The following is a 19346-nucleotide window of genomic DNA, read 5'->3' as shown; positions in this document are numbered from 1 at the left end:
CCAGATACCATTAATAACCGAGAAGCCACAGGAAATGGGGTACCTGAGACGGGGAGTACCATACATATACAGGAAAGACCACATATTGGCACATCTGCAAGTGCTATGCATCTCGATCTGGTAGATCGAATACACCATCCCGCAAGACACTGGTCTAAGGCAATACCCTCATTTTCAGGACAAGAAAACTAGAACCGGATTAGGTTTCTAAAACAAATACGATGAACATTCAAACACATCTGTATTACAAGGGAAGCACTGTGTTGGTACCAAGGTGCGTGGTAAGAGGCAAACAGTGGAGTGTGCCACTTTCGAGCCGAGCCTCAGTGGGGAAGAGTGAATAGTGAATTTGTGAAAATGTTATTAATTTGTGGACAAACATTTAAATTGTTATAATGTAACTAATAGTGTGAAAACATTGTTAATTAAAACTGTATTTAATAAATTGGGATATCTTTCCAGAACCTGTTTTCCATACTTGTATGATTAAGATCAGTATTCATATATCTGTAAAAATAGGTATCGAAAAAAATCAAGCAAATGCAAAATCTGCTTGAATTCTCTGTATCTAATGTGCTATATACATATAAATATATTAATCTGAAAATTTATTTTTGGTTTTCATGCTAAATTTTTGGCTACATATTTAGTTAGTAGTGAAAATTGTTTATATTTCAGTTAAATTATTTTACTTTTTTTTATTTAAAATTTTTATTATTCTGTAAACAATATTTGCCACAAAATGAACCGCAATGATTAATTCTAATTAATATTGTTTTAATTTCTTTTAATTTTTTGTAATAGCAGCTTTCGTTTGACTCTAATAAAATCTGAAAAATAAAATTATTTTTGTATGTTTAGTTGGAATTTCATTTACAGTCCCTACCTACCATATATAAGGAAATTTAAGCTGTTTATAATTTTTTTAAATTTTGAATTTTTTTTAAAAACACATGGTATTCTTTTCAAAATGAAACAATTGTTTTATCTAAACAAGGTAGAGGCTAACAATAATATACAACAGAGACATTTCCCACAATTAGCACTTTTTTCAGTGATTCTTCATACAGACAACACTTTTACAAATATTATAAGCATTATAACTATATAAATATATGAAATTGATACAAAAGCAACTATTCAAAGATCTTGAACTATGCATTAAGTGGCCTGCCTAGTCAGGGGTGTATTTGTGTTAGTGAGGGGTGATAATAAGTGCAATGCTCACTGGTGCTTCTAGCATGGTATTACCGTTGGGTTCGACTATTTTTACAAGACATAGACTTGTAGGGTTGAGTCCCGAATATAACACGCTGAAGCCATTCATCCTGGTGGGCCCTCAATCAGGAGTAATCGAGGGGAGATGTTTCCCGTGATGAGAAGATTACATCGATTTTAGAAGAGATTCCTGCTGCCTATTTTTTTTTTTTTTAATTTTCATTCGAATAATGTAGTTTAATAATAGTTATAATTATTTTCATTGAAAACTATATTACTGCTCAACCACGTTTAATTCCTTACAATCCCTTTTTCGTTTGAATTTTCATCAGCATTATTAACACTGTAATACATATTTAAAAATTACCATCAATATATTCCAGACAGTTTTTATTATGGTGAATGGCTTCCGGGATTGGAAACAATGGAACAGAACAATAAGGCAGGTATTAACGGGTCAGGCAAATTGACACTCCCGAGTTTTCAAAGTTTTACTCTATCTCTTTGGCACAAAGAAAAAAAAAGAGATGGGTATTTGTTTAAGGGGAGAGACACTTGAGTGGTAAGGATAAAACCCGTAGTTAGACTTGTCAAAATTGATTATGAGTAAGTTCTGTCAGTGTCATTTTTCGTTTAGTGAATTTTGAAACACTTTACGCCTTTGCGTTCATTCTTCGTAAATTATTGTATATATATTGATATTCGAAATGTGTGACGCCAACAAATCCATCGAACAGCGGAAGCCAAGAAGAAGGAAGAAAAAATTTGATGAACTAACGAAGTAAACATTTACAAATGCCTTACATTATGGCATGTCGATACATAGAGAGAAATTCATTTCCGATAATGCTCATTCAATAATCACAGAATCCATAGCGTAGAGGGACCGGATCACTGAGGAAATGATTCATATGATGAACGAGTGTGTTATTGTTAATGATGAAGATGTAATTTTGAATGATGAAACTGATGAAGAGGGCATATATGATAAGGTACGTTGATATTATAAATCATGTTTATATTTATATGTTTTTGTTTTTAATTAATTTCTAAAATATTCAGGTGGTATTCAAATGTGATTTTCAAGCAATATAATAATTGTATACATTACTGTGTATTATGGGCAAAGAAGAATTGAATGACTCCTTCAACCCTACCGATTATCAGGCACCTTCTATGGAATACACGACGTTATCATACAAGGCCAAAGCAGTCACATTTGTGGAAGCCCATACAAAATATTATTTAAAAACTCTTCAGGCAAGTTGGTTTTCTTCTTTAAAAATAAAATAATATTTAAATAAAAGGCAGGAACATGTTAAGCAAAGGGGAAAAAAAATTCAACAAGCTGTGCCTGATAGACTCCAAAACCTTCGAAGATTCAAGGAAACTTGCGTTTGCTGCGAACAAATGACAACACGTACGATTTAGCAATGGATGATGGCTTCAGCATTACTGTATTTACTGGAAAAATTTTGTTCGTGCCCAGCATTACATGGGCGAAAATTTTTAAAAAGAAGCACAGTTTCAAACACATGAAAATTACAAATTTTTTTAGTAAAACTGACGTGGCATTGCTCGAATAAATTGCTGAAGCAGCAGAACGATTCCACAAACAACATTAATAATGGCAGGATACAATCCAAGATTTATTATTAACACAGACCAAACCGGATGTGCATATGAATCCACATAAAATTACTCACTGGAATTCCAAGGAACAAAGACAGTATTTGTACAGAAAGGAAATTTGGCCAAAACCACTCATTCGTATACAATGGAATACACTTTGACATTTTCTGGAGAACTGTTATTGCACGTTTTCTTATGCATGCAAGAAATGGTAATAAATTTGTGTTGAAGGTTGCAAAAGTAGCAGCACATTTCGAGGTTAAGTACCGGAATGTCATCATCACCTGCTCCAAATCGGTGAGATTAACAAAAGAATTATATCAACAATTTTTGGAGTTTGTAATGAAACCGTACGTCAGGAAAAATGATTTTTTATTACTCGTAGACTCATGGAGTAGTCAGGTTGATAATACATTGAACGACAAAGTATTTGTCAATGAAGAAGGAAAAGCTAAGTGCACCACAAAAGTGATTCCCCCAAAATGCACCCCATTGAGTCAGCAATGCGAAGTTTATTTTTTCCAGTTTATTACAGAGTAAACGCAAAATGTGAAAACGTGAAGATGGAATCAAAATTAATTCTATTGTTCACTGGATTTTGAGTGTACCAGCTTTTAATTGTACGTTACGATACGCTTGGCACGGATCTAAATTATGTGATCACAAAACCAATATTTAGAAATGTAAACAAAGTATGCTTCCCTTAGATTTTATAAAAAAGTACATGCCAGTGTAGTAAGGTAGCTTTCATATTTTGTCCATGGTCCAAGAAAGCATTATATTTTAAATGTTGTTACGATGATTATCACCCAAAAAATTGTAAAACCCCTTGACCAAGAATAAATATCTCACTAAATATTGTACTATACAGATAAGTAAAGATTTCTGTCATTTAATTGTAGTTTTTTAATATTATTTTCAAACAATATTAATGGGGAAAAAATTAAAAAATTTGGAGTGGATTAAAAGCAGTTGAGTAGCAATATAGTTTTCAATGAAAAAAAAAAATTGATAACTAATTATAAACTGCATTATATGAATGTAAATAAAGTTTTAAGCTATTTGGAAGAAATTTAAAAAAAAAATATTGGTTGTCAGTAAAGTCGGTTAACGAAGGATAGTTTAACATGACGTCATAACAAAACATTGATGAAATGATTGCATACTTTATGAATAAAATTGAATCATTTATATTTTAGTAATAAAAGAATAAATACTTGAAATTATACTAGTAATCAGATTTTTAAAATGCAAGAATAATTAACCTTTATTGCCGAAATTGTTGTTGTAACAAGCAATGAAAACTACATTAACTTTTCACTTCACTTTATAAACAGTCGAGTGGAAGAGAGATAGATGCGGCGCAAGCGTACAATGAGCGTAACGGGACACAGCATAACAGAACCATGTGTGTAACGGGACACAGCGTAATGGAACAATGTGTGTAACGGGACACTTTTTCGTGCGTGCAGCCGGCGTTCATGGATTTATTAGACGTTGTCACGTCAATAAATAAATAAAAAATAGGCAGCAGGAATTGCTTCCAAAATCCATGTTGTAGTACACACTCATCACGGGAAAACGTCTCCCCTCGAATTCTCCTAAACGAGGGTCCACCAGGATGAACGGCTGCAGGGTGTTATACTCGGGACCCAACCCTACTAATCTATAAAGATCTTGTCAAAAAGTTGTTCCCAACGTTGGAGACCTTGGAGCGACACTGGAGTGCAAAGCATAGGGTAACTATGAGATTTGAGTGGTAACCATAACATTTGATGGCAGAGAAATGAAGATAACGGTGTAATCAAGTCCCTTGGGTGCTTTCAAGAATCTGTACCAAATATTTCAGGCCTAAAAATTATTCTGAAAACACCTGTTTTAGCAATTTTCTCTTTTATGAAAGTACAGTTAAAAAACTAAATACAGAAACAAAACTACTCATTCATAAACAGACCCCACTCAGCTACCTTAAGCCATTTTTAAATTGTGTGAAATTTTATGAAGCTCTGAACACCATCATGTGTGCTCAGGTAGGCGAGGCCCTTAATAGTGAATTATTTGCTTCGACTTTGGTTCACAATGAAAAGTAACATTTACACACGCCTACCAATATTACATACATTAATAAATAAGAAAATAAATAATTTTATACTCTAAATGTTAAGCATCACAACCCCAATCTTGTTTTTTATCAGATGTATAGCAAAATAATCTACTGATAGAACACAAAATCAGTTTAAATTTTTAAAACTTTTTCATTTTTGTAAAAGAAGTTGAGTAAGATAAAACAGAAGAAAGGAATTTTTTTTAATGGATGTCAATACATTAAACATTAAGGTGAATAATACAATTATTTGAACTAAATAAACATTGTTACCTACCATCAAACCAACAGCAGTTAGAGAAATGTTCAGTTCTTGGGCTTGAGATCCAAACTTAGCAGCAGTATCCACACATAGTGGCAGGCATCGCCAAGGCATTACTGGTAGAAAGTCTGTCACTACCAGTTGTAAACACTGGAATGCCACACGTATCAGATTCTCACTGAAAAACACACACAATAATTTTAAAAAGTAATTCAAATCACCAATATATTATGAGTCACATTTATAGCATAAAAAATTCCATTTACGCTGGACTCTCAATGATTTGTCTCATCCATTCATTCACCCGTCCGTCAGTCACGTAGCACACAGCCAATAAGATGGCCCAAATAAATTCATCTGTCCGTTTGTAAAAACCTTGTCAAGCTTTCACTTTTGACCGACGGACGGATGAAATCATAACGTCAAAAATGTCTGAAAGGCATTGCCTTTGCTTCAAAAGGTTTTTTTTAGTTTGTTTTTCATTTATTTAAGCTGATTCCATATTATTTTTTTAACTTTCCTATGAACATGTTTTAAGTTTGATATTTTAATCAAAAATTGTCAGTGATGCAAGGGTGATTAACAATGCAGGCTAACTCGAAAATATATTTAAATAAATATTTTAGAGTTTGTTTGATCATTTATACATGCTTAGTGTACATAACTGTCAAACTGGTATAACTTTAAAAGATATTTTTTTTTCTAAAAAAATTTAAACTTTAATAGTTAGTTGCCTACATCCAAGTAGAAAAAGACTTATGATGGAAGTGTGAATCATTTTGTGAACTGCTTGGTTTGTTGACGGATGAACGGATGGCGGATGGACGAATGACAGATGAACAGGTGATAGACGGACACGACAGATCATTTTGAGTCCAGCTTTACTTTACAATAAGCTTCAGGTTTAGCATATACCACAAAATTAAAAAAAAAAACTATTGATAAAACACACCGACATTGTTCACACTCTGCCCATAAGCTCGATGTCGTGCCACATATGCACAGTGCTTCTGTAATCCCAGAGGGTTGGCAGCATTTTTAATACAATTGTTTTTATGTGAATTTTGAAAATGTTTTCAAAGTAAGTTTTAATTAATAATAACAGTAGTGACAGTAACTTAACTTTCAGACACCACCACTTAATTCCCTACTTATATTGTGAATTTTTATTTGTTTTATAAACGATCTATTGTTCATATATTCTTATAAATGTTTTTTTTATCATCGTTGTGTTAAATGTAATTTTATATTGTATTTTTGCAACTGTTCTCTTTCGATTGGCCGCAACACTATCGCTAGTGCACTACCTCGGCTCCTGAGTGCCTTCACTTACCCAGTCTGCTTTCATCTGCTGCCACGCTGAGATGTGTCGGCACCGTCTGTTTGCAGCCTGGCCACTAGTGTGTGTTGTATGTGTGGGCTGGAGTGTTAGTCTATAGAGTTACGCTACTTTTTGCGATTGCCTCTTGCAATAGACTGCGAGATAACGCCAGGCGATTCCAACTATTATGTATTTTGAGTGAGTAACGAAGTATTTGAAAGAAGTATGTGGGCATAATACCCACAAATTTCACACTAACAACCATAATGTGTGACCAATTTACTGTGTTGCAAAAATTTAAACAAAATAACGTGATACCTGTGATGATCAGATACAGCACCGATGATGCCCAGAACCAATGGCCAGCCATGAGACAGTATCTCGCCTGAGCTGTGTAACACCTGTAATACACATTCGAGCTGTCTCTGTCGCACATCACCATGACGGACCAGTGACAGCTCCGAAAGAGGTCCCAACAACAAGGTCTGAAGTTTCTGAAATAAAACAGCCATTTAATTATATTAGAGAATTTTAATCTTAACTAATGCACTAACATGAAATTCAATGTAAACCTAAAAAAAAAGTAAGGGATGTTGCAGATTTCAACAACACAGTAACATAGTAATTTTCCCAATCACATGGTAATACGTGTACTGATATGAATGCACATTGATTTTAATCATCCCCTAAATAACATTTGTATGCAATTATGAGCCACTAAAAACCCTACAATTTGCGTTTCAATACAGGCTATGTTATTTGTCTTAAAAAGTATTTTTGGTATATTTTATATACTTGCACTTCTAAGTTAACTAGTTAGGTAACTTGAATACATCATGCACTAGCAAATATTAAATTTACATTGAAAAAAATGTAAAAAGAATATTTAGTTACAGGATAACCAACCTACACAGAAAATACAGTGAAACCTCGTTTATTCGTTCCCGCATTGTAGAATTTCCCGGTTTTATTGTTCAATGTCCGTGGTCCTGAAAAAATCCCGCAAGAACAATGTTAAAAAAATCCCGTTTCCATCGTTTACGAATATTTTTTAACCCGGTTTAACGGGTTGAACTTTACAGGCTTTTTACCGATTTCACATTCAAATTCCCGAGAAATATTCCAGTTTACGCGTTTCTACACGACACGCAATACCAATATTTACATATGGCGGCCATTACTAAAAGAAAACGAATAAAGTGAGCATGACGCTGTTGCTAACAGGTTCACCAACTTCGATAAAACAACAGACGAAAGCTAACGCTCGCACGATAGTTCTTGCTTTGTGCGATAATCGATACAACAATATAACCGTGGTCGATATACTGTACATACTAGCCCAACGTAAACACGTTTCTATTTAGCGACAGTGAAATCCTGCGAGAAACATAGACGAAATTGTTTATCCTAGCGTTTCCGTGGCCGGCCGTATATGCGCGAGATTTTCTTTGTTTACGGTAAATTAGCTTTACGCATTTAACTCTAAGGCACGTGTGAAATTTGTAAAGGTTCATTGATATGTATCGGCCTACAAAAGAGGTTAAAACCATTAAAGAGCGTTTAGAAATTATAAATGCAGTTGAAAAAAATCCAGGCGAAAAACGTGTTGATTTGGCAAAGCGCTATGGTATTCCTCCATTGACTCTTAATTCTATCTTCGCTAGAAGAAATGAGATTCGGAAACAAGCAAGTCAGTTCGGCCAGTCTTCAAAAAAACGGAAAATGACAAGACAGTCGAAATACAGTGAGCTTGAGAAAGTTTTGTTTTCTTGGTTCCAGCAAGTTCGGGCATCAAACATCCCAGTGGATGGCACACTGATCAAAGAAAAAGCTCTTCAAATAGCTTTACGACTTGGAGTTGAAAACTTCACAGCTTCCAATGGGTGGATTTGTAGATTCAAGGAACGACATGGGCTTGCCTACAAACAATTGTCTGGAGAAAGTGCTGTAGTAAATAAAGATACTACTGAGCAGTGGCTGGAACAACTTCCACAGTTATTAGATGGATATTCTCCAAGGGACATCTACAATGCTGATGAGACAGGGCTGTTCTTCAACTGTCTCCCCAACAAAACCCTTTCATTAAAAGGTGAATCTTGCCATGGAGGAAAGCAATCGAAAGAAAGAATAACTGTGTTGTTATGTGCAAATAGTGATGGAAGTGACAAAAGGAAACCCATTGTAGTGGGAAAATCAGCAAAGCCAAGGTGTTTTAAAAATGTTAAAACACTGCCAGTTACATCCCACGCCAATAAAAAGGCATGGGTAACTGCTGATATTTTTAGATCATTTTTGTGTGAACTAGACTCCAGCAAGGGCACTTACTGTCGCAAAATCATTCTGTTTGTGGACAACTGCGTAGCTCACCTGAAGGACATGTCTTTTTTACGAAATGTGCGAGTAGTCTTCTACCCTGCAAACTGCACTAGTGTGTTGCAGCCATTGGATGCAGGAGTAATAAAGTGCTTCAAGCAACAATACAGAAAAATGCTTGTGCGGAAGGCAGTGGGTCTGCTAGATGCCAGAGAGGAGAAGTCAGGTAAACCATTGAAAATCAATGTGTTCCAGGCCATCCACTATTTGTCAGTTTCGTGGAAAAACATAACAGCGACAACAATTTCCCACTGCTTCCAGAAATGTGGCGTTGGAAAGGTAATTTCACCAGTTGATGAAATTGTGACGGAGAGTGACAAGGAGTTCGAAAAAGATTGGGAAAAGCTGGGTGAAGATGTTGGCTTCGAAACCTACTGCAGTCTGGACGATGATCTTGCTACGTGTGGTGAGGTGAGCATTGAGATGTTGTGTAGCGATGCTCAAGGACAAAAGGAAGAAAGTGAAGAAGAAGCAAATGAAGATGATGGAGAAGAGGTACCCTCATTCTCGGAAGCACTAGCTGCTTTCGACAAAGTGAAGGCATTTTGCTATGCGCAGAAGCTCGGAGATTTGGAAGAAGACAGAATTTAAATGATGCAAACCTTGCTGTTCAGTCTTAAAAGAAGTTCTGATACCAAGCAAACAAAAATACAAGACTTCTTCACTAAAAAATAAGTGTCAAGGAGGATGTGAGACTTGTGTTAATTACAGTTCATTTGTACATTATTTCCCCCTTTTATTTGATTTAAATAAGTGTATTTCTTATTGTACATTGTATTAATAATAACAAACTTGTGATTACCAACACCAAAAATATTTTGCTGCATAAAAACTCATCTTATAATTTCTCTGCATTATAAATAAGAACTAAGTGTGCATCTTATAACATGTGGTGAGTATGTACCTTTTAAATTTTGAATAATACATACGTAATTACTTGCTTAAAACATACAAATTTGAAGTTTATTTTGTTTTGTTCATTTAAAAAAATTAAGGAAGTATAATTTTCCAATATTGATAGTGTATATACAGTGTGCTGCTGGTGTCAGTTTATGGAAATACCTAACTGATTCACTGAAAGTTTTTGCAATAGTTAGGGCCTGGAAAATTTCGGTGTTTTCAGTATGCAAAAAGCGGTACTTTCAAATTAGAAAAGCGGTGGTTTAAAGTCGGTATTTTCGTTATGCAATGGAAATTTTACCGGTATTTTAAATGTTGACTAAATAGTGCAGTTATTGAATATAATAGTTTACATATTTAATAAACAATCCACGTATACTAGGAATAGACTAATATGCATAATAACAGCCAATTAAATCCAAAACAGTTACACAAAACAGACACGTTGCTATAGATGTTTGCAACTACAAATTTTCTTTTTTTCGGCTGCCGATGCCACATGCTTAGCCGACTTTAGGTGTTTGTCAATGGAATCTTTTCTTTCCCATGAAACTTTACAGTTGCAAAATTTGCACATCACTGTCCTATTGTCAGTACAATAAAACCCATGTTTCTGATACTGATATGCTCGGTCTCGAGCACTCAAAGTATTATTCGGCATTTTCAAACTCTAGACAGAAATATGTTGCAACATACTACATACAGGCTGTTACGAAAACAATCAAACTTGGCGCGCGAATAAATATCAGCAGTGGAATGTCACTACGTTGGGAATGCTGTCGCGGCTAGTGACGTCAACAACAGATGCTGGCTGCATGATAGTCACGCATGCCCGCACACTCCCAGTCTTGCTGCGCAGACTAATTTTGTATACCTGCAAAATCATTATTTGCTTATTCTCTTGCTATTTACGAAGTTACACAAAATAAACAACTACGGTAAGATAAATTCATTAGCCGCTAACCTATGTGTTTAGCTTTACACAAAACAAAACTTCTCACAGTCTGGGAAATGTATGATCTTCGGTAAGGAAGCATTCACTTACATGAGAAGTTAGTAGAAGCTATGTTGGCTAACCTGGACCTTTACATTTTACCATATACGACGCAACTTGGATAAATACAAGATATTAGGTTATTCTTTTGCTTTGATATATTTTATACACTTTTCGCAAAATACAATAAACACGTTCTCATATCCGGCCAAGTGTGCACGGTAGTTTAGAATTCGGCTTCATATTATTTTTATTTTTCGTAGAGTGCAAAAGTTTGAGTTTGCTTGCATTCAATAAATACGGTATTGGCATAATGGAGTGGAGGAACACGGGGTTACCACTTGAACAAACCCCGGCGCACAAATGAGAAGAAACTTAGTGTGAACAATGCTATCCTGAAATGCTGTGACATGTTTTTGGAGTAGATAATCACAGCGACAGACCGACAGGATACGCTCCCGCCCTTGCCGTCAGCGATGTTTATTTTGACAGCTCAAGCAATTATCTTTTCTACGTCCCTTCACAGCGTAAAAAAAAAAAAAAAAAAACCCCACGGAATGCAGATGGAAAAGTAACTATGCAGTAAAATAAATATATTTACGGCCCTGCTAAATTTTTCTGTTCAATAAAATTCGAGGTATTAGTGATTTTTCAGCAGAAACTGCTGTGACTAATAAACAAATTGTATCATAATAACTTAAACTTATAAAGTATTTATCAACGGCGAAGGACAGTCGTATAAGCCCTTAAAAATATTTATTTTACCGAGAATAGACTATACAACTTGGCTTTTGTCGCACGCGTGATGGGAGGGGAGGAGAATGCTGACAGTTTCTCACGCAGAAGGTTGAAACAAGGGAGGGTATGTGTTGAAATGTTAGCTGTTAAAAGGGGGGGGGGGGGGGTTGTTTTTACATGGTTTGTGGCTCTGGGAGGGATGAGCCTTGAAGAATTAGCAGGGGATGGGAGAGGTAAGCGTCGCGTCACGTCACGTATGACGTCAAGCCGCCGGGCGGGTAAGATAACATGACAGCTGAGACGGCTTTTCGTGCGATAGTGGAGGCGCCGAGCTCGTCTAGACACTGCCACGTGGCCAGTCTAGAGGGGTGGTATCTATTTTTAGCCGTATTTTGTATGCCTGCCTGCTTACAGTACAGCTCTCGCCAAAATAAACGTGAACACATAGCGCCCAACAAAGTGTAACAGACTTGTTTTTCAGCCGATTTTACTCAAATTTTCGACTTTCTCTGCTCAAATTTTTCACTGTTTCTCAAAAAAACGGTCGTATAAACGGAATGGACGCATCAGAGGGGGGTCGCATCGGCGGGATTCTACTGTAATGGTACTTTTCGGGGATATATTCGCAGTGTAATATAGAAATGTTGTGATTTTCGCGAATGTACTTACTTTTCGCGTTTTCATGCAAAATTCGCGGCAATTTTCGCAAAATTCGCGATCGCGAAAAATTCCCGCCCCTAGCAATAGTACATACATTGTGCATTTGGTAACTTTAGAGTGTGTTCCCACATTGTAGGATTTCCTGGATTATCCGTTTCTTACTCATGGTCCATTGGAAAACGGATAATCAGGGTTTCACTGTATAGTGCAGGGTGTGTTCATTGCTTATAACTGCAAACAAGTCTGAAATAAAACAAGTACCTGCAAGTTTTCGCCTATGTTAGCTAAAGGAACGCATCCTGTTCAATTTGACCCATCACTAATAATAATACTACAACACTAACGAAGAAAATTTAAAAATTAAACAGTACATAAACATAACATAACATTCTCCTACACTACAAGGATTAAAACATGCCTGACAGACACGCACCTGGTTGTCTCGGAGTGGTGGTTCATACTTGTGTTGCAGGGCAGCTTTCACCAGATACGTGACCGCTTCCACTCCCCACTGTCGCATGCGAATGTGAGGGTGCTGACAGACTTCCAGCAGGTGATTGGTTAGTGGCCGCCACAGAACCTCCACTCGTGGCAGGTTCACCAGGCCAGTTTCCAGTAGTTTGGCTACTGCAAACAGTGAAGGCTCCTGCAAAAAAAAATTCAATATCTGTAGATTGCAACAAAAATATTGAAGTATATTATCATGCTAATTTTTTTTTATAGGCCTGTACAAATTGTGTTGTTTGGATGTCAAGCGAATATTGAATTGAATACTTATAAATATTCACAAAACCGAATCGAATTGTAACATATTTCTTAACAAGCCAATATTACACTTTTATTAGAAAATACTGATCTGAATGAACAAAAATAACAAGTAAAAAAGGTAGCAAAATAATAAACTAAAGGTTTAATTTTAAAAATTACAATGAATAAAGCATAACATTATTTATTGAGTTACAGTAAAACTGCATGAATAAAAATACATACATACATAATACAGTTACATACATATACACAAAAATTTATTCTTTACATTAAAACTCCACTTCATATTTTATTAAATTGATGTAACACACATGAAATACAAATAATAATAATAATAATAATAATAATAATAATAAAGTAATCTTAGTAAAATATTTTCTGTCAAAAATTTAAGCAACAAAAAAAACAGTAACAGCCAACATGAGTTATCCCCAAAAACCTACACTACCGTTTCTTTTTAAATAAGTACCCTTGTAACAACTTCCATGTGTACACGGATATATTTTCAGGCATCTTAATATCTTAATTATGTAAAACAAAACAAAAATAACAATTGTACCTTTGAAGTATTGAAAACCATATTATAAATAATCAATTAATATCTCAACATATTGAATTCCTAATGTTCAGTGTGTTGTTAATGTAACTGCGTAAAAAATTTTCTAGTACTGTAAAGATAATGACATACAATTACAGGAATCTCATACAGCATTGTAAGTATGTACTTTACCCAGAAAAATGAACACACATGACATGTCTCTGAAAGATCTTTATGATTATTCAATTCTCTTGGTTAGCAATAAAAAGAGGAAGTAGCCAAGCAACAGGCAGATTACTTTCCTCTCGCCAAGATTATCTGAGTTTGAATGACAGCAAATGGTAACCAGAGTTTTCACCATACATATGGGAAGTAAATGGCAGCGAGCTAGAGAGGTTTCCCTGCCGCTGCTGCTGCTACACCCCCATATTCATAAGAGCCCGTCTACAATAGTCCGAACCTGTGCGTGGTCCGTGTCCTTATCCGAATGTGAGTGACGTCACATTGTCTCACCGAAAACTGCCCTGTCCACAATTGCGATGTCCGATGTCCGAATGTATTGATTTCTAAAGTTGTCACCAGAGCGCAGTAAATGTGCCAAACCAAATGTTTTTGGTTTATTGTTTTGATGCTTTGCAATTTGAGATTGAACTTATAAAAGTTGTGGGAGTTCAATATTATATATTTATTCAGTAAGGCAAAGTGGCAAATGTAAATGCTAAAAAATGAACTCATACTACATTTAAATCGGGAACCGGAAATTCAAATATCGTGACTGTTCTGTTCTTTTTCTGTGTCCGAAGTACACAGGTTGGGACAAAAAGTTCAAATTGACGAATGTCTTCGGACCAGGTAGATTCGGACCTTCGCCCACTTGACGCATGACGTCAGAGGGTCACGTGGACCAATCAGCGATGAGTGTCCTTTGGACACAGTTTAGGACATTGCTATTGTAGACGGGCCTTAAATGTCCAGGTGAAAGAACATGTGGGTGTTTGGCAGCAGAAACAGCTACAGAACATCCACCGTTCTTATGCTTGCATCACTTCACAATTACAGTGTTTAAATCATAAACTGTAATCATACTATCACAATAACAAGTACCAATAACCTTACTTTTGGTTCAACATAAATTTTCCAACTTACCCTATTTGAATACGCCAACTCCATCGCCTCATGAGACAGTTTACACAGGGCATCAATGAGATGATGCAAAGCCACGTCATCCAGATACTGACTTGACTCAAACAGTCTGCTAAGCATTGCTGACAGAACCGGCAAGTCAGCCATCACCGCTGTGGTGATAACAGCGTTAGTGTCGGTTGGACTGCGGCCAATTTTCAGACTTCCTCCCGTGGAAGGTTTCAGCCCCAAGATCCACACCAAATGCTGTGAAAAACAATAAAATAATTTTAAAAAGCCTACGGAAACCATTTCAAAAATAAATGGTTTACTTACCAACATAAAAACTATTGAAAAAGTACTAGATAAAATTACCAACAATATATAACATAATCTCAGCAGAATGAGTTTTAAGTAACATAAATTACTAACAAATTAAAGTTAAGATCAACAATATATATTAATAAATATAATGGAACCATTACTAGCCCATTTATGATTTAATACATTTATCACTATAACTGTGTAAGTTTTGTAATTTAGTTGTTTTTGTTTTTGTAACTGTGTGGTTTTGTTAGTATTGTTACGATTTACCGTGGGTTCATAAAGGATAGCCCAATTAATAGATTTTACTACACACACACAGTTTTATTGATGACCACTACTTATGTCACAATTAATCTTCTAAAATGGCAAATAATTAACTACACTTAAAGAAATGTCAATTCCCCAGTCACCCGTTCCGCACACCTCGCTGGGCCGCACCTCTGGCGCAACTCTTGCCGCAGCACCCCTCGTGGGTCTCAGCCACGGGACTCCGTCGCCACACTCCGCCGCCTACAATGCATTTGCCTTCGCCGAGGGTCTGCTCGATGCCTCGCTCGGAACTTAGCTCGGGACTCCGCTGCGCCCGCGACACTATTGCTCGGAACTGAACTCTTCGCCCTGGAACCTTCGTCCAGGGACTTCGCCACTCTATCGCCCGGAAACTCCGCCGCGGGAAAACTCCCGCCTGAACTTTCTGACTCCGAACTGCCCTGGAACCTTCGTCCAAGGACTTCGCCACTCTGACGCACCCGCGGCACTATCGCCTCGGAAGCTCCGCCGCGGGAAGGCTCCCGCCTGAACTCTCTCTCTGAACTCACCTCCTGAGGCCAACGTCCTCTTTTTATATATCAGCCGCCATTTCTGGAACTCAAGAGCGCGGCTGGGGCCAGTGGCGTCATTCCGCGCCGACATGACGGCAGAAATCTCTCGAAACACGTGTCGGCAGCTCGTGTAACTCCGCAGCTGTCATGTTTCGGATGTCAAACTAACAGCGCCGCGCAGGGAGCGGAGGGAAGGAGGGAGAAACTGCGACCCAGGTGCGCACGGCACATCTCATGTTACGGCGGCATGTGAAGCAGCCCAGCTGCCTCTGCACCTGCGCGTGGCGCAGCCTTGCTCACGTTCGTAACATTATTTTTGATGTTGCAAATGTTTGTATCTGTTTGTTATCTATCTTTATGTATTTTCCTTATCTGTTGTTAGCACTGCAAGTATGTTGGCCATATACTGTATTCTTGCCTGCTATGATGCCGACGAGAGAGCAAGTTAATATATTTAAAGTGATATCTTTGTATTTTTCCTCATGTGTCGTTCCCACTACCAAAGTTTTACTTAAGTCAGTAGGCATGTTACAAAAATAAATAAATAAAAAAAATATACTGTTTTTTAAATGTACCTAGTTCTAGAGGATAACCAACACATTTACAGCATTTTTCCTCACAAACCCAGAACTTTTAATTACATTTATTTATTTTGTTTTTAAGTCGCAACATAATGCAGCAAGTAAACTACTACAGTAAAACCTCTTTATAACAAAATTGAAGGGATTAAATTTTGGCATGTTTGTTATAAAGGAGTTCTTTATAAAGGGGTCATTTTTTTTATCCAAAATCTCGAAAAAGTTTGTTTTTTGACAAATTTAATAAGGTATCGATAATAGGAATTTTGAAATACAGTAAACGATCCAAGACAAACACAATAGCTTACATACTGTACACATCAATCATAAAAAATAATAACACGACGCATTGCGCATTGCGTTTTCTTTTACCCTCCATCGATCAAAACAAATTAATATTTCACTTCGTTAATTTCGTTGCAGTGTATCGCGCACACAAACATCACACGAATGTAACTAGCGGGCGGTAAAAAAAACTCATAGATGTCATATGCAGTAATCGTCACCTGGCAAAACAGAGATGAGACTGAAACTGTGGCTATAATCGATAGTTACTGTCGAGGTTTTTCTAAAATGTATTGTCGCAGCTATGGAATAGGTTTTCATAGATGTTTACTTTTTTCAATAGATGTGGTATGTAGCCTGTACTATGGTTATCTATGAAGCTAAGCCAATATTTACGTTGTGAAGTCGAATGTATACATATTACGCGAAAGCATAATACAAGGAAATATGTAGCTTGCAAACACTATATCGTGTTTAAAGTTATTTTAGTTCTCGTCCTATGGTAAAAGTAATTCGTAATAACGGAGTTACGTCATGTGGCGAAGAAAAAATGCTCGTTAATTAGAGGTTAATATACGTAAAAAATAATACAGTTTTGGCGGGACCATATTGCGTGTTCGTAATAAAGAGTTTGTCGTTATAACGGTGTTCGTTAGGTCGGGGTTATACTGTACTGTTAAACATGGAACTAGATCAATCATGACCATCACTGTATACATCAGTTCTACTATCGCAATCACTTTTTGTCCGTAACAAAACCGATTGATTGATTGATTATTGATTGTTACACTTGCGATTGGGCTTCCACCCAGTGGCAGGGAGTCCCACCCCCAACTCGCCCAATTTCTGAAACCTCTTTCTCAAGAACTTTCCTCTTCTCGCATCCTACGTTTTCCCTGATCTATTTCATTGTCATAGACAATTAGTGTGTTTCTTTTGTCCAGATAACAGTATGTAGGACGAAACAAATAATTATTTGTTGTATATTTACTATATCAAAAAGAATAGAAAAGCATGCATGTAACTTTCAAATTTAAATGTAGATACATCAGTGCACACAAACATTAAACTATGCAGGATCTACAAAAATGTCAGTATGTTCACTCACTCTCGACACATAACACAAAACCAGACAAAATAAAACCCATGTTTATTTTCAAGAAGTGACAAGAGAAGTGTACTTGGTTTGGTAGAATACCTGCAATGTGGTGAGAACCAAATGCCACGCACTGCCCAGAATACTCCCGTGACAGTGAGCAAGGCTCAACAAAGCTCTCATACACTGTAGGTTCTTTGCAGTCAGCATTACCGGTCCCTGCTGAGAACCTAAAACATTAAGTAAAAACATGAGTGCCAAATTCAATCACAAACCCACAAAGATGTTAGAATGCTAATTTCAGCATTAGAATTTTTTCTCATTATTTTTCATAAGTAAAATTATTTATATTTATATATATGTATATATTTATATATATATATATATTTATATATATATATTTATATATATATATATTTTTTTCATTTTACAACACACTTTAGGTAGTGGTAATTTCATCGTAATTTTTATAGGCAATGTTATTAGTTTCTTCAAAATATTATGATTTTTTAACTTTCTGTTAACAGTGTGACGGAAAACTTATTTAATGGCAACAAGTGATATTATTCTAAATTCCTTCAAACAATAATAACAGTTAAACACATTAGTTTAATTTTCCATCATAAAGAAATCATACAATATTGACAATGACTGGCATCATTTAATGCTTTCAAAATATCATCAAAATTTTCCACCACTCTTGCTATTTATTCAATTCTGACATTCTAATTCAAGAAAAATTTGATGTTTGTAATCAGATTTGATTTCAATGAATAACTGATATTCCCGATAATAATAACTGGAAATAAAACTCACCAATAGGCAATGACGCTGTAGGTAACGGGGTGCCAACAGCCACCACATGCTGCCTGTAATCCGTATCTCCGTACGCTCCCATATTGTACTGGGAGCCGAGATCTTGGCTTCCTGCACGAGAGTGAGCTGAAAACCAATAATCAGCTGACATTTTACCAGACAAAACTAATTAGTACTAATTTGTATAGTAAGTTCACGTTTTCCTGGCATTGCGCGGAGGGATACCCATTTGGGGCGACGAGAGGACTTAAAGACACTAGCAAAGTTACCGGACTTGCTTACCTCTGCCAGTACCAGTGCCCTGCGGAGCGGAACTCAACACTGTGAGAGCGTAGTGGGGTGGGAGTGAAGCCTTGCAAATGGTAGTGATGAACGCATCCCGTGGTGCTTGTAGGTCCAGGCAGCCACACAAACTAGCAAACGTCTGGATGGCTTTCAGCACGTTCTCTAAAGCTGTTTCATCAGTGCTATAACAAACAGAATACAAGCCCAAAATCAAGTTTGTTGCAATGTATTGCACTGACAACAACAGTAAAAAATACAATCTGGTTTTACAATACTGCTGCAAGTGTTGAAACGTGTTTGCTAAGAAATATTTTCTGAACAATTCATCAAAACTTTAAAAATTGTTTAAACAGGCATAACCTGGATAAAAGCAACCTACCACAATCACAGTATAACTTCTCTTACATAAGAACATTGAAGCAGGAGAAAAAATTATAAATTTCAAGAATAATACTTCACTTAATTTTAGCATAAAATACATATAGAGGTAAGAGTCCCAAAACTTTTA

The 19346-nt window shown here is 36.3% G+C and overlaps 1 protein-coding gene across 1 annotated transcript in view; it reads right to left on the bottom strand.

Annotated features, from left to right (window-relative positions):
- The window catches only part of LOC134529113 (protein MON2 homolog), a 102764-nt gene that overhangs the window by 35306 nt on the left and 48112 nt on the right, over positions 1 to 19346 (bottom strand). Inside the window, exons 10-16 of the mRNA XM_063362867.1 lie at positions 18836 to 19020; positions 18554 to 18679; positions 17840 to 17967; positions 14655 to 14897; positions 12636 to 12848; positions 6856 to 7031; positions 5232 to 5394 (exon numbers count right to left, since the gene is read on the bottom strand). Coding sequence (XP_063218937.1) covers positions 5232 to 5394; positions 6856 to 7031; positions 12636 to 12848; positions 14655 to 14897; positions 17840 to 17967; positions 18554 to 18679; positions 18836 to 19020 — 1234 coding nt within the window. The remainder of the gene's footprint in view (positions 1 to 5231; positions 5395 to 6855; positions 7032 to 12635; positions 12849 to 14654; positions 14898 to 17839; positions 17968 to 18553; positions 18680 to 18835; positions 19021 to 19346) is intronic.

The sequence above is a fragment of the Bacillus rossius genome, chromosome 2, assembly GCF_032445375.1.
Source record: "Bacillus rossius redtenbacheri isolate Brsri chromosome 2, Brsri_v3, whole genome shotgun sequence".
Lineage (NCBI taxonomy): Eukaryota > Metazoa > Arthropoda > Insecta > Phasmatodea > Bacillidae > Bacillus > Bacillus rossius.
The sequence above is the reverse complement of the archived record's forward strand: the minus strand, read 5'-3'. Positions and strand labels throughout refer to the sequence as shown.